The sequence below is a fragment of the Dreissena polymorpha genome, chromosome 4 (assembly GCF_020536995.1).
Source record: "Dreissena polymorpha isolate Duluth1 chromosome 4, UMN_Dpol_1.0, whole genome shotgun sequence".
Taxonomy (NCBI): domain Eukaryota; kingdom Metazoa; phylum Mollusca; class Bivalvia; order Myida; family Dreissenidae; genus Dreissena; species Dreissena polymorpha.
In genome coordinates, this window is record NC_068358.1 from 13,162,046 (window position 1) to 13,184,578 (window position 22,533).

General features: G+C 35.1%; 1 protein-coding gene across 1 annotated transcript; it reads right to left on the reverse strand.

Annotated features, from left to right (window-relative positions):
• Positions 1-2,579: 2,579 nt before the first annotated feature.
• On the reverse strand, positions 2,580-21,861 carry LOC127878236 (myogenic factor 6-like). The gene is made up of 3 exons (XM_052424756.1): positions 20,995-21,861; positions 10,007-10,085; positions 2,580-2,770 (listed from the first exon to the last, which is right to left on the reverse strand). The coding sequence occupies exons 1-3, from the start codon at positions 21,859-21,861 to the stop codon at positions 2,580-2,582; spliced, it is 1,137 nt and encodes a 378-aa protein (XP_052280716.1).
• Positions 21,862-22,533: the final 672 nt, after the last annotated feature.

Genomic DNA, 22,533 nt, shown 5'->3' on the forward strand with positions numbered 1-22,533 from the left:
AGGGTTACTTTTTTCTGTTTGTGTGTGCTTTTTCATGTAATTTTCTCTTTAGAGCTATGGGCACGATGTCAATAGAATAAATTCTAGTTTTAATATTAAATATAGAGAAATGTTGCTTGTTTTGATCGCACATCGGTAATTCCGACCCAAGTTCCCGCTACTGGTGTAAAATACAACATGAAAGATCAACTAACATGTTTATCTATTGAAAGTCTCACCCGAGATTTTCACTTAAGTATATCTTATGCGTTCTTGTGCTCTTTTTCTATTTTACTTGAACAATGGGTTACGTTTTATGAAAACACAGGTTTTGTTTTTAAGTTTCAACAAATGCATAAATATACTCATAAAAGAGATTTGTTAAAAAAATAATCGATGTCTTATTTGCACAAGTTATCTATTGTTGAAACCGTTGTTACTATTTTGTATTGATAACTTTTTCGATCTACCGTAACATTTTCTTTTATTGAAAAAAAACAAACTTTAAAAAACACATTTCAAAAAAGATTTCCGTGTTTTATTAGTAATTATAAATAGCATATGTACAAATGTATAAAATAAGAATAAACGTAGCACAACATGACAAGAAACATACACGGTGAAACACATTGTTACAAAAAGTACAATATGTAATATAAATAACGGTACATTTGAAATACAATTTATATGGAACACAAATATGGTATAGCTCGCCAACAATAACTTGTCACTTGCAAATTCTGTTAAAATATATTTCAGTGAAGCCGGGATAAAGCCCATATAATGACATATGCCCTGTCGCCATTCGTTCCTCGCCCCGTATTCCACCTGGACCCTGCCCCCACCCCGACAATAAGCGATTCATCGTCTTATATTACAGATTGGTAGCTGGTTCAAAGTACAATAATTTAAATTACAATATTGCTTCAATTGCGGTTTTAATTCATAAGCGTTTTTGTCGAATGCATGTTATATGTAGATCTAATGACACAGTACCTGTACGTCCGTTGGTTATTTTTTACGTGTTTTTCTACTGGATTTAACCCATTTATGCCTAGCGTCTAGAAAAAAGGCATTTGCAAACAGCGTGGACCCAGATGAGACGCCGCATGATGTGGCGTCTCATCTGTGTCTGCGCTGTTTGCTTCAAGTAATGTCTGTAAGAAATATTCTAAATATAGAAATATAAAGTATACTAGACATCCCTAATTTTTTTAATAAATTGATCCAATTGAAAAGGATAGGACAGTCCACTAGGCATAAATGGGTTAAGCACAGAATCAAGTACGTAAGTCGCGACTTAAGTTAACAATATTGGTTTCAATATGGGCAGTGTCAGATTGTGATTTGCATAGAATAAAAGTCGGCTTTAAAGAAGAAGAAGAAAGAACAAAAAGAAACACAGTAGTCTACAGCATACGTACAGTATATAATGATTAATTTTCATATGGATTAATTGTCAGAAATAACGAATTACATGCTTGATCTTTAATACATATAAACTGTGTATTTACAAGCAATGAGCATAACCATGTTCAATATAAGAATAATTGCTTGTTTCCAATACAAGAAGAGCAAAAACTGCAAACAAAAAATGCCTCACACAGCATCTATGTTGCTGTTAAGATTTTAATTAATCTCTTTCTTCTATTCTCGGGTAGCTTGTTTCCAAGATATGATGCCTTCTTAAGCATGGGTTTCCCACGGTACTGTATTTCTAATAGAAGTCTATTTCTTTCGATAGGTGCAATTAAAACGCGAGATCGCGATCTTTGTTACTGTCATAAGGGCCGAGAATAAAAGAATACAGATGTTCCGTGTGAACAAATAGAAAATTATAAACTGGATGTTGTTGTTGCGGTTGTTTAAAAAAAAAAAAGACATTATGAATGGTTGAAACAGACGAAAGGATTGTTATGCATATGTATTGAATAACGATAACAAAAAGGAGGAAGATTAATAACTGGACGACAAAAGCAAAGAGGATCAGGGTTATGAATAAGAATTAAAAGATAATAATAATATTGGTGATTCTACTGATAACGGTTGTGATGATATAATTTGGGAAGATGATGGTGATAATGATGATTATAAGGAGGAGGGCGACCAAACGTGTAATCTTGATGAACAATCGCACACATGCATTACTAACAGAACTATTGATAACGACGACATAATTGTTTGAAAAGCGAGTATGTTTAGGTTTCATCGTGTGTTTAATTCTTCATTTCACCACTCACAGCGCATTGCAGGCAGACATTTCACATCGTGCGTTTATTCACACTCAAATAAAACGTTAAAAATGCTCTCTGTCTTTGCATGTAAACGTTGTCGTTTATTGGTTTGAAAATTGTGTTAATAAATATTAATATAAAACCGTTATTAATACAAAACTTATAAAATCACATGATTATTGACGATACTTCAAGCATTTTCTGTTCATTTTTTCAGTATAATAAATGCAAAATGATTTGTTAATTGGTCACTAAATATATAATTCAACAACTGCACAACAGATAAAATAAGGACACACCACTTTTTATCACACTTTGATGTTTAATCCAAGAAAAAGCTCGAGTTAGTAGAACAAACGTAACTTTTTATAAAGGGCGTTCTGTTGGAGCAAGTGACGTCATCATTGGAGATCCGGAAGTGGCACTGATGCTTTCGACAATCAGCGAGAGACAGTCTAGACTTGATACGTTGCTTCCACCCTGTGAGTGTTGTTGTTGTTGCTGTTGATGATGATGTTGGTGGTGATGCGTCTGATGATGAACATGGTCCAAGTAACCTGAAATTACATGAAAACATTAATAAATTATTTGTTCATATAATGTCTAAATATATCATGGAAAATTGCTTTCCAGGCCCGGATATAGCATATCATGAGAACACGTTGAATCTTAAGTATCGTTCGTTTGATTGTATCTTTCATTTAGTTTGTATTTATGTACAGCAACCCGTTTGAGTGTTTCCACAAAGTATACTGATCCTAAAATATAACTCGTAAGCTGTAGAAGATTCAGCTTCGGAGACTCTTAGTTCTATAGATGCGTAACTATCGTTCGTGTGCACACGTGTACACTGATTTATCTGCTTGACGTCAGAACTGTATTCGGACTCCAGAGTGGCTTTCACGCGCGTCGCCTAGATGGCCCGAATAACAGCAACGCAACCGAATCGTATTCGAGGGGCTATAAAATTTCACGCCAATTTCACGCGCCCAATTAAGGGGTCATGTCGAGCCCTATCTCACTCACGCAAGCACGTGCGTTGCATAATTAATTATGATAAGCGTCTTCCTGGTTTTCTTATCAGAATTATCATCATAATAATGAAATGGTATTAGCACATGAGCGAGAAAAATGCGACCTATTTCAGGGGTAAGGCGAGAGGCGGCGCTGCTTTTGTTTGAAGAATCGGCACCTGGGGTTAAGCAATATGATGCACAGTTAGAGATTTCATCGCCGGGGTAACTAGGGAACTATCTATTGTTGTGTCTCTGTGTTGTACATGATTATATCGTAGACTCCTCTGACAATGGCCTCGTGGGAATATTAGTTTGTATAACGTTCGTCATTTGCAAGGTACAACGAGACTACTCACATGAGCATTGGTCTGTGAAAAGGGTTTTTAAATGAATGTGCGTAAAGTGTCGTCCCAGATTAGCCTGTGTAGTCAGCAAAGGTAAATGGGGTCAAAATGTTCTGCCTTAACTGGATTTTTGTCAAGAATGGTCTTCCTTTAAACGAAAAATAAAATACAAGCGGAATGTATTGTCCCATATAAACTGGGACAACACTTACGCTCATACATTAAACCCCCTTTTCGCATAGCTAGGCTCATATACATGTTTGTTTGGCGTATCAAGCACTCACCTTACAAATATAAGAAAACACAGTAGGTAATATTAGAAGATGACATTATTAATATTTTCATACACTTTTTAGGTTATCATATTATTACAGCAATGTTATTCAATATTAACAGCTGAATTTCTATCCAAATTTCTAAACATTTATATGTAAGGTTCACACAATCATAGGTCATTACAATTCAGATCACGGTCCTATAATAATATTTGATTAACGTTCTCTGGAATAAATCTATACATTTTTAACAAATAGTCTGTTCGTCGTTTTCAGTGTTGCGTGTTGGTTTATGCACACGATTGTTTAACTTTTTATGTCCATAGTTTTAGATATAATTGCGTTTAACTCAAAGCTGAAATTTCCTTCTGATAGTATTTGGATACCTAGCAAACATATATAAATGTGCAATATATAAATAATGAATTAAATTGAATATAGGTATTAATATGGATGAATGATTGAAATGTCCCAAAGCAATGAAATAAATCGTTAAAATACATAATCATACTTATTATTATAAACTTTATTTGCAAAAATATTTTCTTTCCGACTAATATCGGCTTAGCTGCTACATGGGCGTAATTGTTTGTGTCACACATACATCACAATGAAAACGTTTCATGTTGTCTCTTTTTTATAAAATGTTTGCCATTTTGATTTTTTTAAATGAAATTCAAGACACTAACTAAGCTTGGGAAATGTAACTAAATTATATGAAACAAGGAATACATTAATATTGCTTTTTTCACTTTAAACATTTTCGCCAGTGACCCCAATACGTATATTTAGCTGTTTTTGTTTAGTGTGTGTGATTTCATAGTGTGTTTTTACTATACATTTCCGTTTTACCAACCGCACAATGATCATCGTTAACTTGTACGCTATACAGCACCCGTTTGATGATAGCGTATAGGAAATGGCAAATTGCAAGTATCTGTTATTCTAATATGCTTAATTCGATCCACTCTAGAGGTTTTGGGAATTTCAAGTGAATTTCCCACAACATAAAAGAGCTTTTGCTGAGAGTGTATCATATGGAAACTTACAAACTAACTACACAAAATGGGCCCGATATCCTTAATAGATCGAAAGTAGTAGACAATGTTCGTTTTGTTTTCGTTATGGATGTTATTTACCTAAGGCGAAACCTATACAAATTGAAAAATCTTTGAAGCTGTCTGGCCTATATTATTTTAAACGAAAATCATAATAAAATATCCTCAATGCATTTAAAATCAGGTACAAACATGCTGTACAGAAATAATCATTTAACGCATACCTGAATGAAACCTTTTTCTATATTATGAATTGATTTGCAATTGTAATTACCACCTTCTGAACATTCGTTGCTAAAACTGTTTTCAATTTGTTAATTTTAAGCGAAACCCAATTCGTTAGTTTTAAGCGAAACCTAAAGTTTAGTCTTATTATACTTATTATTCCATTATAAAATCTAGTTTTCAATAATTCCTGCTCTGTCATGTCTTAAATACATTCAGCATTTTATTCACGAGCAATACAAATTATAGTAGTAATTTTACTCTTAGTCCTCAATACAGTATCAGCATTGACTCTGGCTAGAATGATTACATTTAACTTATTAATTCTTTCAGTGCTGGAACCGAATTTTGAAGGCCTTTGCAAACATTTTGGATCCAGATGAGACGCCACAGAACGTGGCGTCTCATCAGGATCCAAACTGTTTGCTATTCTTATAGTATTCTTTGAAAAAAGAATTAAAAAAATGCTAATTTTTGAAATTCAGCAGACGACATTTTAGCAGACGACAAATGTCCTAGCATGCAAAGGGTTAAAAACTACCTGTGCTGTTTTACACACTAGTTAGGTGGTTTATGTGAGACAAAATACTATTTCAATAATATACACAGAAGTGAGTGTTAGAAAAAGTTACATGATGATGGAGCTAAATTGACAAACTGGTACATTTACGCATGCAATGCTATAAAAAAATACTTGGAAACTATGTTTGAATTCGTAGTTTAAACTGAATGAACGAAACTATAAAAAGGTTATTCAAGACTTCACTTCCTGTAAGAAAGGCCTTGTCGCTGAGAAGAACGCTAATTTGATATAGAGTTCCATTTATTAACCACAATGCACCGTGAATTTGTGCTCGAAAAATATATAATGCCAATTATATACCCACACATCTCTGATATACGAGATTTAGTGAGGAAAGTGGATAGCAATGGTCTAGTTAATGGGTAATAAGCTTCGTTCGAATAGTAAATATATACACTTTCTTGGTGTTAATAAGTATACCTGCGCTAGGGTGCACCAACATTTCGGATAAAAGTGGTACTTTAGCAATAGATAAGTCGGTGCGAACGTTTTTGTATAATCAGTGTTTAAAATAAACATAATAATAATAACGCCCGGAGACAGAACTCGAAGACGTGAAAAAAGTATGAGAAAATGATTAAAAAGCTTTTGGAAATAATTGACAAAATGTTTAAAAAAAATGTCATGCACCATACCCCGACCCACAAAAACTGCAAATATATATAAATATATATAAATATGATTTTGCAAAGTGAGAATATGTAGGAAAATGTTTTGTCCGTTCAACCGATACGAAAACAGGAAATAAATGATGATGCTACGGTTCATGGTGAACATAAAACTTTCAACAGTCGTCGATCATTTATGTTTAACAACCGGCGTCTACAAAGGCCAACAAAATGCATCTGACTCGCCTCCTTATCATATGCGCACGCATCTATCTGCATGGCGTACCACTTGGCATCTACAAATTGCCCCGACGTCGATGACAGATAGTCGTATAATGGCCGCATCAAGAGTTCGAAACCTTCCCGAATTCATTTTTTTAAGAATTAAACAAAATGCAATAAACTGGCATTTTTGTTCTGTTGGTTTGGTTTGTTTCGTGTGTTTTTTTTAATATTTATTTTGTTTTGATTATTTGTGTTTTGTTTTGTAAGAACCGTTCGACACCGTTCCAACATGTTGAATATAATTTATTTGAGAATATGTTATATTAGAAATTGGTGCATATTTTGTATTCTTATATATTATTGTGTTTATTTACAAAGAATACACATACTTTTTCAACGCACAACCTTTTGATTTAAGATTTAAAATTCCAATAATAAATGAATCAGTAAAGAAATGATTAAACTATGTATCCATAATTTTTCTTTAATTTTAATAGGTAATGTTTTATGTCGTAAGAGAATTTGTACAAATACTTATTAATATTTGATGTGATATATTACATTGGATTGATATTGATTTATGATAATAAGAATGACCAGCGAAGTTTTAATGATATAATGTGTATAAAACGAATGTTATAATAACAGGCTAATACATAAAATGAATACATGACTAAGTCTCACGGAATGAGATTTTTAAGCACAGCATCAAAGCGCTGGAACCACTTAACGAGCCACTAAAGTAGTCTAGGGTTTAATGACTCCCGGCCCCTCAAATAATTACCGTACGCACCAGTTTTGCAATTTACCACGATGACATACTTGTGAATATTTGCACATACCGCTTTTTATGCATGATTCCGGTGGAATTATCCACAAAATATACCTTTATTACTAAACAGAACCACTCTTTATACGCTGCGGTGCCATAACGCGGAATTAAGTACCCCGTTTACATTTCTATATAGTGACATGTAGCCTTCATTAAACGTAATCCAGGTGGATCGGATTTGCTAATCCCCGGTGTAGTTTATTGCGCATAATTAATTATCTCGTGCATAGCTACCCTTAAATGAATCAAAGACGAAAATTACCAAAACAATGTTTTACTCTACATATAATCCATGTTAGTATAAAATAATCTAAATGCTTTATTGTAGATGTTGATGCATACTACGCCCTTCTTATTTTGAAGCATTAAATACGGAAGCGATTAAGTATTATGTTTATAATTTATGTTCTGGAATAAACGTAGTAACGTCGAGACTTTGCGTTTTGTAAGTATACGCAGGGGTGTCAATTGGCCAAAATCTAAAATCCTGAAAATAAGCCTAGCATGTGGGGGGCCAGTGACAAAAGAGGGTTAATAATTCATTTAATTATGTTAACTGTGTTAACAATATGTCAAATTAAATAATTTATGTTTAAAATGACATTTTGTGAAAAATATCTTTAAATACCAGAACAAAAATCCTCTAATTTATATCAACATCAAAAGCAGTTTTTGAGGGCCTAAATCCTGAATTCAGGAATAATCCTGAACTTTGACACCCCTGTATACGTTACATATTCAGGGTAATATTTGGAAAAATACGACCATTTATTTTATTATAATTTTAATTGTATCAATAAATTATTTATTACTACTACAACAGGCAAAACTATGCCAAACCAAGGTGAATATACACTTAATATCAACGTGTTTAACGTTATACGTATACACAACTATGAACATAAAATGAATTAAATCAGGATCACTGCCTTGGAACAGACAATTCAAATACGAAACGCACACTTAAACCAGAATTGATATAACGCACGTGTAACACGATCTTCCTCAAATGTGCCTCTTTGCAGATAGAAAATGAAAACAAATCCAAAACGGGACGCATAAATCAAATACTACACAAAAAATGAAGTACACCAGGAACTTAGGGTCTTGAAAATATATTACGCGCGTGTGTAATAGGTTTTAAGTATAAATAAGTTACAAAATATCCAGCAGATCTAAATGAGAATTTGGTAAAGAACTTATGGTATTCGCATTACACAAGTTTTAACGGACATTATAACATGCGTCCTTAAATATTCCAACATCACCAAGTAATAATTAGTTATAGTCTTCACAAAATAATAATTCAATTACTGAACAAAAATGCGGAAATAAATATAAGTAATATATTCCAAGATATATTACAAGGTGCATGCCTATAGGAATATATTTACAAACGAAATAAAGCAAATAACCTTGATCATTTAAAATTAAAGTAGTTAACCGTTACAACTAAACACACGTTTAATTAAAAATATATTTCCATTAATGCTATGCACTTACGAAAAGAAACATAAATTGATGCATTTCTTAGGAGCAAAATAATGCTTAGTTAATTCAACGTCATTTTGTTTAATGAAAGCTGATGCCATTTAGTATGCGTTAAATTATTTTCGATGGACATGAGCTTTAAGAATGCAAACTTAGATTCATAAGTACATGTGCTTTGAGTGGTAATTCGCGATATTTTATATATGGAGGATATTTCAACACCATAGCTGGTAAAATTCCAAAATACGGATATTATTATATTTAACTGCGTGTTTTTTTAGGTATGCATATTTATTTCGAAAGAAAGGCGATTCATATCCAAGATTTTGTATAATATGTATAATCATCATGTCTGCTGAAGTTGCATATATAATTATAACAAGCCGAATCCCATATGTTGTTTTTTCACATAGATGTATTTGTTTTATGTCGACAATTGTTCAAGATTTGTATTACTGGCAACAAAATAACCAAAAACTGCCGCAATACTACTTCAGAATGCATACTAAGCTTATGTTTCCTGGTCAACGGTTCTCAGAAGACATATCAAGATTATATTGACGAGGACACAATGTAAAACCGTCCTTGTACAACTTATGTTTGTTTGTAGTACTGATTCTAATAATTTATACAACTTGAACATCCGCGCAGATATTAGACTCGTTCTGATTTCAGATCCTTAGACCATGCGTTGGTGATCGATGCAAAGGTATTTTGTTCTTGTCATCATGTGAGTGTTTACGATGTAGATAATGTTAAGAACGTCTGTTTTAAATTTCATTAAAAAAAACGTGAAACAATAAATTGATTATAACGTCCATTACATAAAAATGTTGCTTCTAACAGCATGAGTTACAGCTTGGTGCAACCTTAAATTGGTTAGCCCCTTTAAAACTGCATCAACTTTGTGAAATTTAAAGGCAGGCCATACGTATTGTGTATGTTGTGCTACTCCGTTAAATTTTCTTGACACATTTACTGTCCTTACAAAGATCAAAATGACAAGCACTAGTGACAAATAAGTATCAAAGTTTCTTTCTATAATGTTTCAGGAATAAGATGTTTGAAAGAACCGTATGTAACCGTTTTGTATAACCACTTCAATAAGTTAATTATATTATTATGTTAATACTCACCATTCTGGTGTGAATTGTAGCCGTTCAGTTCGGACATATGGTGCAGTTTGTCCGGATAGAAGTGAGGACTGTTCACCGTCTGAAAAGGAACAAAAAAAGCATATCAATTTATGGGGCAACATTGTACAAATATAATAATGGAATTTTAAACGGACTAACCCAAATTAAATGTCATATATTCTTCGAAAGATAGACTATCCTTAAACGTGGGCGATTAGTTTAACGACCATCATTGCTTTTCCTTGGGTATAAAACGTCAAGAAGTGTCAGACGATCCGGTTGTTTATCATACTCGATGGGTTTGTCATTTCTTTGTTAGTTATATGTCCGTTGCATTCGTCATATTTACGTCGTTACTTTAAGACACGTGACTTTGCACACGTTCACGCCGGAAACTTCACACGGCACCATTGAGTGTTTTAACGTATATTCATATATTCATTTTCAGTAGTAAGAGTACATGGCATAAAGCCGGACATAAAAGGCAAACCATTTGTTGTTATCTTGTATTTTACAACCATTGGAAAGCGAATTTATATATCGCTCCTTGCTGCAATTTATTATTATTACTATTATTATTATTATTATTCTTATTCTTCTTCTTCTTCTTATTATTATTATTATTATTAATATTAATATTATTATTATAATTATTATTATTATTACTATTATTTCATTTTATTTTTATTATTTTAGTGTAATCATTAATTTATATTACTAATTATTTCTATTTTAAGTATTAGAAATACTAACAAAATGTTATGCTGTCCTCGATGACGTTATGTCAATTCATTGTATCGCCTCAGTGCAAATTGTTTCGTCCTTCAAAAAAGTTTATAGAATTTATTTCTTACATTAAAAAGAATAAACCAGTGCGTTTTTATGCATGATGATATACTATCTGCCATTATTTTGTTGCGTCATATAACCTACAACCGTCTACAAAAACACAAAGTCAAAGATTTATCTTTCTCACAACCAAAACACAATACCTACTTCAAAGCCAATTATCTTTGAAGTATTCTCTGATGAGCCTTAATACCCCGTCCCGGTGTTGATAGAACGCCCCCTTGACGTTAATTATACACGTTAATGTCTACCAACTCCGAAAAAACATGCACCACGTAATGCAGTAACATTGTCAACTAGTGATAACAATGATAATACATTTTTCCCTGGTTTAAATGCATATTTTGGTTTAGGTTTTTATGTGACTTCCATGCGGTAACACTATTTTTTTCTGTGTTGAATATATCGATTTGTGTCGTGTACATTTTATTGGAAATTCTTCAATCCTTTTAAATAAAAAAGCTTCGCCTTTTGGATGTTTTATCATTTTTATTTTTATATATTAAAAGCTTTTTCCGATGTTTATTTTCAATTGTTTCTTAAGTTAACAGGGTTAATATTTAATATAGTACATATCGTCATGTATTGTGTTGTGAAATGGTACATTGCCTTTAGTGGAAGACTGACGGATGTCAATACGAATGTCCCTTCTTATAATACTTATGTGGTTGAACTTTTTAGCCTTGCTCTGGGCAACCGGGAGGTAATGCATATGAGTTAAGTGTCATCCCAGATTATCCTATGGAGTCCGCACACGCTTATCAAGGACGACCGACACCTTCCGTTTAAATGCAATTGCTCGTTTAACTCATTCAGTGCTGGAACCAAATTTTGAAGGCCATTGCAAACAATTTGGATCCAGATGAGACGCCATAGAACGTGGCGTCTCATCAGGATCCAAACTGTTTGCTATTCTGATAGTATACTTTGAAAAAAATCGAAGAAAATGCTAATTTTTGAAATTCAGCAGACCACATTATAGCAGACGACAAATTTCCCAGCATGCAAAGGGTTAAACAAAGTCTTAAACACACGAACACCCAATGCACGTGCATTAAGTAAGCCCCGTTTTCCAAGAGTGATTATCATGTTTATGTTAACCATTAATGTGACGCGTTCTGAAAAAAACGGAGCTTAATGCATGTGCGTAAAGTGACATCCCAAATTAGCCTGTGCAGTCCGCACACGCTAATTAAGGACGACACTTTCCGCTTTTATGGTATTTTTCGTTAACAGGAAGTCTCTTCTACACGAAAATCCAGTTAAGGCGGAAAGTGTCGTCCCTGATTAGCCTGTGTGGACTCCAAAGGGTAAACTGGGATGACACTTTACGCACATGCATTAAGCCCCGTTTTCTCAGAACGCGACTCATTTCTATTTGGCGACTCCATTTGTTATGTTTCAATCATGGTTATATTTTGAGTTGCTTTAATATTGAGAACAAAGTTCCACACTTTCAATTAATATTTGAACGCACTGTTATAAAGTGAACCTTCTACGTTAGCGGATCATAAATTATAAGTCTGATTTCAATTATGATAGTAATTGGTGAGTTTTCAAAATCTGAAGAAAAGTCGGTTATATGCAACCGACTTTTCTAACAGAATGGCATTTTAACATCATTTACATGCGAATCCAATTCTTAATGACAATTAAGATTTTATCGGAAAACCTCTTCAAATAGAAGCGTTTTACTCGAATCCCGGCTCGAGATCAAAGAAACGCTATTTGACTGATGCGCCGCTAATGTTAATTGTTTAAACATAACTTTCAAATGCCTGAGATAATTAAACTTCATAACGATTCTCGCAAAAGTCTAATTCTCAAGAAATAACGGTACAAAACCAAAGCAAACATTGACGTTTAGTACATGGATGATCAACACTGTTCGAATAATTAGATTTCCTGCTTGTTACTTCAGTGGACGTTTTTTGTCACTTCGGTCACACTTATAAACTGAACAATCCAGTTCAAAAGTTTACGACCTCTTTCATTTCTGGAATCAAAATTGCAGATCAAAGCGAGTGAATTACCACCTAAATATTTCACAATTCCGAAACGTCGTCGCTTCGCATTGATGTGTCGACAGTTCATGCCGATTTTACATGCCTAGCGAGCCGGTCGAGACCTTAAAATAAACATTATAAACGAGGTTCATTAGCACCCAATGAAAGGGGCTCTCATATTGTTTAAAGGGGCGCAAAGGGCACTATCACGACGTGGGTGCTGACCCGTTACACATTAACGGGGCTTTATGTCCCATACGGGGATTTAATGGCCCTTAAGGATGGTTTATTGGAGGTTGAATGGAATAGAATTCGATTAAATATTTGTTCCAAGAAAGACTAAAACAGATGCAGTGGTTTATGTTAAATATTTCATTTATATTCTTCCGGGTTTGTGTAAAACGTCTTCTTGTAAACAGTGCTTTTCTTTTTGATTTTTTGTAAGGATATGACTTGGTAACTTTGCAATAGAAACATTACTTAACAAGGCTATTGTCAAGCAATATGGTCCCCTACCGGCTCCACCATTGTCAGAAATTCCACCATTTTCAGATTTGTTAATATTGTTTTTCTTTTGGTTGCCATAGCAACCACACTTTTTGACGTAGGAACAAAATGAAATGACGTGCATAATGTCCATATTGCCATCTATCCATGTTCCAAGTTTTATGAAAAAATATTAAGAACTTTCAAAGTTATCGCAGGATCCAGAAGAGTGTGACGGACGGACGGACGGACGGATGGACAGACAGACAGAAAGGCGGAGCACGAACCATAAGTCCCCTCCGGTGAAACCGGTAGGGGACAATAAAGAACAAGAACATAATCATGCGTTGTCTTCCTTGAAATATTAAACAGTTTCAGCAATTTCATTTTCAGAATCTAAACGTAGTCAATGACGGCTTTTGCACGTCCTTGACATCTGATCATCGTTTGTACAGATTGGAAACTCTGGGTACGACGGCCTACGTTATTTGATAGTAAGCGACTATAATTCTGAAAGAAATAAAAAGAAATAAACAATAAAAAATACGTATGTTTTTTATGTATATCATCTCGTTGCTTATAAAGAAAGCAGGTCATTATAATTCTTTAATTTTAATGGCAAATACTGCAGGAACGTTTTGCTCTCGGTAATAATAACAACTTATAACGCCACATTGATAAGTCCACATTATGACATTTCTTTGTTTAACTACATCAATATATGAATTGCTGTACTAATTAAATATACAATTCACCATTAAATTAAGAAAAAATTCCGAGAACTAGAAGAGCTCGCACACACTGTCAAGTACAAGTTAGCGTCTAACTTTACATTACACACATGTATGCAGGCGTCGTGTCCAACCTCGGATGATTCCTCGCAAAGTCACGTTGTCGCGCCGAGCTTCGAGATATAATCTTGCTAACAATATGTTTAAACATTAAATCACGCAAGCACATATGTGAATAATCTCTCCAGATGTTTGCCAACCGGTTTAGCCATGAGCATAACGCTGTTTTACACAAACACCTCCCAGGAGCGTTCTTCGTGGAGGCCAACTCGATTCGCGTCCAGAAAGAATAATCAAATGTCGATCATGTATTGAAACAAACCTTCACCATTCAGTTGCCTCTTAAGAAAAACACTGCCTTTGAGGTGGATGATATTTTGATGAAGTGTGCTGGTCATGAGTAGAAGAACTGATATGTCTTTAATTTCGTATGATACAGAGCTGTGCGAGGCATCCAAAGTGCATATGCATTATTAGAGGAAGGTTAGTTCGTAGGAGGTAAACGATCAAAGACATGCGTTGTCTGTAAATACGAAGAGGTTGGTGGGACGTAATTGCTTTTTAATTATACCTCTTTTATGAGTAAGACATTGATATATGCCATATTTATTATTAAAACTCGTAGATTAGTCCATTTTGCGAAAGGTCGCTATGATGAGATGTTCGCAATTTTCTTTTTAAATTAATGGTTCACAAACATATTTTTGTTAACGTGTGAAGCACATAAAAATATGCTCATGCATATAAACCTTTAACCCATTTATGTCCAGTGGACTCTCCCATCCTCCTAAATTGGATCAATTTATTTCCAAAATTAGGGGTGTCAAGTATATTTATTTCTATATTTAGAATATTTCATAAAGAAAATCATTTAAGCAAACAGCGCAGACCCAGATGAGACGCCGCATTATGCGGCGTCTCATCTGGGTATACGCTGTTTGCAATGTCCTTTTTTCAGGACGCTAGGCATAAATGGGTTAATTTCACATATTTGAACGCAACAATGAAAAACACAGATTATGGAATAATTCAAGACATGATCGTCAACATGGCCGTAGCTTCGATACTAATATAGCATACGTTCATGAAATTATAATTATAATTTAATAGTTTATAACTATTGTCTAATAGAGGCCATTCGTATACGCTAAATTATCAAAGACGGTTTTATTAATTGCGTTATAATATTATTGGAATACAGGAACCTGAGGGCGATATTTTAAGACATTATTTTGGAACATTTGTTTAGGTTCCGATTAAAAATATCACATATACAAATTTTCAGACAATCGCCAACGCATTCATAAAATAAGCAATAAAATATTCATTTATATATTATGTCCATTTAAGTAATTATCAGGGATGATATTTTGGACAGATCGATTTGGAGGAAAAAAACCATAACGCCGATTCACCGAAATCTCATCGATATATACAGTAAAATTAAAAGTATGAAATACTAGTCATCAATAAATCTTAAACATCAAAACGTAGAAAATCAGCTTTATACGGATAGACCGAATCACACACTAGAAAGGTAAATATAAAACGAGCACATGTATAATTATTACCTTATGTAAACATTAAAGTGACCTCACCGTCAGGATTTTGTCAACTATATTTTTGAGGGCTGAATGTCGGGTAACCAAGAGACCAAAGGATTGTTTTCCTGTGTTGTTTAGTATTTATATATGATTGAAGCAGAGAGAGTGTGATTCCTGCTCGATTGAACGTGTTTTCGAAAATGCTTCAATTTTATATTTTAAGTCTAGGAATTATAGATGATAGTTCTAGATAGATTAATGGTACAAGAAAAAATTTAATTATACTAATTGCAAGAACTGTTCTGGTTTCTTTATCATTTCAAGATTCTAATGCCGCTGTCGTTGTTTATAAACGTATCTCCCTACATATGACCTATTTATAAACCACATTTTGACACTTCCATTAACAAGTAGCTGACGTTAACAGGCGAGGGCGTCCGAATATACTAGATGACAAATGTAATTACCCCACCACCCACGGGCGAAAGATAGCCGATTAATTGTTATGATCAAGAGCTATCAAATGGTCTCAGGTTTCGGCGGTGGCTTATCAGACGAGCTCCCGAATGGATAAGCCCTGCCCCTGGAATCTAATCTCCTGTCTGGGCCGCTAAATGTGTATAAATGTAACATGACAGTATCCAAAACATTTTCCTTCCAATCTTTGCAGCTATGCAAGAAATATTGTTGTGTATTGTTTATAAGAAAACGCTAATGCTTTAAGTCGGAATTTGTCATCGGATGTTCACCAAGAAAATCGCGAGTTTAAGATATCGTTGGTTGCTTGAGAACCTTAGCATACATTTGGCTAGCCGTCAGAGACACGAGGATGCTACTTTATTAGGAGATAATTGTTTGCATAGGTATTCAAGTAAATTTATCATGTTATTAAAATATGAATTAAAACGAAGTTCGATCTTAAAATATCTGAATCTTGTTTGAAGTGAATATGGTTTTACTAAAAAAAAGCTTTAATCTTTAGAAATATAAAGATATATAGAGAGAGCACAGTGCCGTCAGTGTAAACACGGTTAGCAGTATTTGGCAGTAAAACTAAAGTGTGTACAGAGAGTGATATACTCAGAAAGAAGATGACAAAATAAAATGCTAACTGAACTTATTTTATTGAAAAAAAAAACTTTCTTGTAAGCTGACAATTATCGCTGTATATTTTCGAAGTAAACGTTGCAATAAGCGAACACATTTTGTATGTCCACTCAATGTTCTTTTTTAAACAAGCATACGAATGGTTATTCAGCGAATGGGTTAGCGGGAACAGACCAACTGTTTTCGCCTGATATTGTATCTACATGTTTAATATTTAAATGAATGAAATCCGGTTTAAAGTAACGACATTTTTTATGTCGGAAGCTTCGTGGTGATAAGTGGAAATTCAAAGTGATATTGCTCAAACAAAAGCATTCTGAGAAACACGTTTCACTCATAACAAATGTAGCGTCGAAAAATAGCAGGATTTTAATAGCTGGAATATGCTTCTTGTTTAAAAAACGACAATTTAGAAGGTTTTAATGCCAAAGGCTTCCAGGATATACAATCAGTTTATGGCTTTTAAAGTATCATCAAAGTATTCTGCGTGAGTTAAGTAGAGAAACGTTTTTGCCATTTTCTAACACGAAGCACATTGATGAAAACAACGTTGTAAAAGACTATACATTTTAAAATAATGTGAAAAGAAAAGTATAGTTTGTATGTGTGTTTTATAGTTATGTATCGAGTCAGTTCATATACATAACCCTTCAATGTTATTTCACACACATTGTATGTATATACTTTTTTTCTGTTAATTGCATCGGATGAAAGGAATACGATTCCACACTATACACATCTTCTTGTCATCACGGACTCTAGATGAGGTCAATAAACGCTCCGTGTTGTCATTGATAGTTCATAACATGTTTGCCGTCATTGTTGCTGTAAATGTTACAGTTTTATATTGTATTTATCATGATAATAGTTTTCCCTTTTCGAAAAAACCTTCACGGTATTGGACAGAACTATAACTTACACGCTGCTAGAATTGCAAGTCCACTATCAGTTCATTTCATTTCAATAAAACTGTATCGGTCACTTAATTAACTCGTCAAATCGAATACATCATGCCCGGATCGACGCGTTGACGGCCGTGGCTGATAAGCAATGCCCAACGGGGACCTCTCCTCAATCACCGAACTGAAACAAATCTACCAGAAATGACCGTATCGTTGTCTAAATGACCCACGGTCCGGTTCCATTGCCCTGCGTCAGCGCCACCTCGCGATAGGGTCCGTGGTGTTTATCCAGCAAACTGCATAATGCATTCTTAATGAGATCTCGTAATGCGGAATTGAGGCATTACGTTTCGTTAGGGTTGGCTGTTTTTTCTCTTAATTCTGCTGCGATTCCTGCGATTATTTTGACATCATAATTAACCGAGGTTTTGACGGCAAGTTATCGCTAAACATAATAATATTGTGTCAGCGACTCGTACTGGAGACTCGTGGTGTTTGGTTAGCGCGAGACAACTTTCTGAAGTCGAACTACACCACTAAATGTAGTCAGCCTTTTTTTCAAAATGATGTTTTTTCTTGCTCCGTAGACAGCGCAAGCTACAAGATGTAATCCAGAGTTTGATAAGGGCATAGCGTTTGCAACAAAAACCCGCTCGTAATTAGGTTGTTGTAATTGTGTAGGCCATTATTTGTGCCACATGGTGTCATATGGAGAATTTCACATCGCGTAGAAAAAATGTCAGTTGGTACTGGTGCAATAAGATTGTACCAATTCTGACCTTTGTGGTCGGCAATACAAGCGTTCCCGCCAAAGTGACCGGCACGAACAAAAACTTTCCAGGTAATTTGGTAATATAGATAATAATCTTGCTCGGTTATTTGCTCCGATAATGCTTGAGCATTGATGAGAAAAAATGTCAGACTGCAATTAAAGTCGTGCCCGTAATCGCTAACATGTTTTATTTATCGCAGGTCAAAGCGACGTGTTAAAATAATACGAATGTTTAACTTTAGAACATGGCGGATCCATGCATGTATTTTGCGGATTTATGTATAAGCATTTAATTACGAACACATGTTGATTATTTCGCTCGCTAACAAGGGTCTTGGGGCTGAGTATAAAGCGATGTACGCGCTGTTTCGACACTTGGGAATTAATAAAGAGAACGGTCGCTATGGAATTCGGTACGTTTTCTCACAGTACAAGTTCACAAGTTGGAAACGATGCGGAAATATATTCCAGAAATTATAAAACATTAGTTGTGAATTTCTCAGGAGCGGGGTTATTTTTAGTCGTCGTTATTACTAGCAAATAAAAAAATGGGTATTTGGGAAATTGCTTGGTGCCTAATTCGAAAGGATATTATTCATACATAATTATGGTCGTTTAGAAGGGATAATAACGGCGCTGGAGAATAAAGAAGCAATTAAAATTGAATTTAAAATCTGTTATTTTCGGATTATGTTATCTCCGCGGCGTTAACTGATTTATACAGTCGGGACTGATAGCAACGTTTCTTGAAAGAAGTAAACAAGCGAAGAAATGAAACGGTTCCATAAAAAAACACAATGACATTAAATTACTCTAAACTATTGTAGAAATTGAGTTATGTTTGAGTATGTGTGTATGGAATCCTTTTTAAGAGAGAAATAAATACCATGATAGCACTATTATTTGGTTTGATCATATACACCGGTTATGTACTATTATGCTTTTAACCAATTAACCCATTCATGCCTAGCGTCCTGAAAAAAGGACATTGCAAACAGCGTAGACCCAGATGAGACGCCGCATGATGCGGCGTCTCATCTGGGTCTGCGCTGTTTGCTTAAAGAAATTTCTGTAAGAAATATTCTAAATCCAGACACCCCTACTTTTGGAAATAAATTGATCCAATTTAGAAGGATGGGAGAGTCCACTGGGCATAAATGGGTTAAGTCATATGGACCTTGTTATCGGACTGAATAAGGCAGTATTCGACATTGGCTGTGGACCGAATACGACCGTCTGAAGGTCCACAGTATGGCGAATATACGAAAAATAGCATATAAGCGGGAAAGGGTCGTCCCTGATTAATGTTGGGCAACACTTAATGCACATTCATCAAACCCCCCTTTCCCAGAGCGAGGCTAAAAACATCATATTTTTCAACATCTGCAGCTAAAACGTGCTTGCTTGGTTGAGAACACCTATGCTCATTACATTCCTTGAGTATGGAAAACGACGACTACATCAAAGGATGTCAAATAAAATAGCACGATTTTGTGAAATATAAATAGCGCTTAGTCAAATATTGCAGCATAATTCCGATTGATTTATGCATTAAGCAAAGCTAGGGAAAACAATTAGAAAAAAATGAAGCAAATACGAAGGTTCATATTATTAATCGGCGAGTATGGTATAGTTATGTTGGAGTAGGCACCTTTGGTGTGCAATAAAAACAACAATGAACTTATATGAATACTATTTAACATTTCGAAGGCCTCGAAATCTCGAAAACCGAGCTTAGACACAAATGTCATGTTTGATGTAAATCGGGTCATACTTAGAAATGATAAAGTTATCACGGTTAATATAAAATTGATAGAAGGTTATCGCAAGAATTGTATATGTTTCGAGTGTCAAACAGATCTTGTTGCCACGACTAAAGACTGGAAAACAATTCTTGATTTCGCTTCGCGGCAATCGAGAAAGTGATAACATTTTATTTCGTAAACTCTGGTTAATTTATTATGAGACGGTGCAATAAAACTCCGATGGTGAAATAATTGAAGAAATAAAGTTAGAGATAAGTCACAGTCTGCAGGTGTGATTTTTTACGATGAAAGAATTCAAATATTTGGTAAATGACATGTTAATAATTTAAGTCATATATGTGTTATCTCAACTATTTGATTTAATTCCATTTAAAATGATTATTCAGCATATTTATATTTTCTTATTTGAACTGCTAATACATTTTACAGGTCGAGGCAAATTTTGAATTATAAATTAAATTGTAAATTAAACACATACCACGCACATATTATATAGATTTATGTGTGTATATACACTGCCCTCTATTTACACATAAACTATGGCTATAAAGTCTTTTATTTTACACTTTATGCCGATGATGCAATCAGAACTTTTGATATTGATATTATTTAATATTGGTCAGATTATACCATTATAAAATATCAGTATGTTCGATTGAAAAAAGCTTATATTTTTACGTATCTTTCAATAATCTATGGTCTCTTTCATCCGTCACATCTGTATTGTGGCTATTAAAGTACATAATGTTACCATGCATAACGTACCATATAATCTGAGCCGTTATTTGACCCAGATTCGTTGAGATGGTCATCAGGTCTCACCAGACGATTGCCGGCTAACATGTCCTCCAAACTCTCGATATATTCAATCGCGTTCCGTAGAATTTCCACCTTGGGAAGTCTTTGGTTGGGGTTCGGGCACGTCCGTTTCTTGAGAACCTCGAAAGCTTCATTCACTTTCCTAAGCCGACGGCGCTCCCGCATCGTCGCGGCCTTACGGCGGTCAATTTGAACACTTTTACGTTTACAGGCCTTGCAAGCCCATAGTAGGCACCGCCTATTTTCTCCGTGGTACCCGGGAGCCAGAACGTGAGTCAAGTGTTCATCCCCAGTGTCGTCCGCGGAGTTCACATCATCACCGCTTTTGTCGGATATTTCGTCCTTTAAAGAACTGCCACAAGACGACATCGGACTGTCGTGTTTGATATCCAACTCCTCATCGTTGGAACTGCAATGTTCGGAACACTTCACATCCTTCGTGTCGGGCGACATGCTCGGTTTAACGGTCCTTGTTTTATCGTCCGCGTCCTCCTTTATTCCGGTATGTTTCGACTGTTTCTGGTGACTCTCAGACGGCGAGCCTTGAGAGAGCACTTTGCCACTTCTGCTGTTATTCTGATGATTGTAATCTGCGTTTTGTGTACTGTAAAAGCTGGGCGGTGTTGTAGTGCTAGAATTCCCCGTGTATTGGTAGTGGTCTGGAAATACTCTACTCGGGTATCGCTGATAAGGCGCGGCGGAACCCGAGAAATAATCCCTGCCTCCGTGAGGGCTGTTGTACGAGAGTTCCGTGAAATAACGCGCGTTCTCGAACACTTCCGGCGCTCCGCTTCCGGTCGCGCTAAACTGCATGTTCGTATCGAATCTGCAACTTCTAAAGTCCGCTGTCATCATCATTGTGACGTCATTAGGTAAACACGTCCCCTGCCACAATATCACGATAATATTATTAAAAATATTCTTTGTCAATGTTAAATAAAGTATATTTTAATTTTATTACACCTGAAATGTGTCACAGATAAAAGCATTATATTAAATGTACAAGTGCATAATTGATTTATCTCATTAGCACATCAACCCATACTTTGCAACTATTATTATATATTCAACAAACATGCCGACAGATCGAAACGGAACTCATCGCTTCTAACATAAACACACTTATTTCAAGCCTATGTGCTGATCTCTTGACACCCCATGGGACCAGCGGGTTGCGTTTGAAATATGCCGCCTACCAATGAACATCTGGCTTGCATTTTCTCGTGCTGATAAGCCCCGCCTTCTGAGGATGTTTATCGCGTCCTCCGCCTTATTAAAACGCTTTTCGTGTCGTGGTTGGTTTGAAGATCATACTGCTAGGTAGCGGATTTTATAATTAAACCACGTTGAGCAGGAATTGCCTAATTGCCGAGTGGGTGGGGTATGGAAATCAAAGAGAAGTGTTTGGCCGACCCTCTCTCATTGTGACCAGGGGGAATTTAGAGACAAGAATGTTGTTAACTAGTTAGTGATCGTGAATAAGGT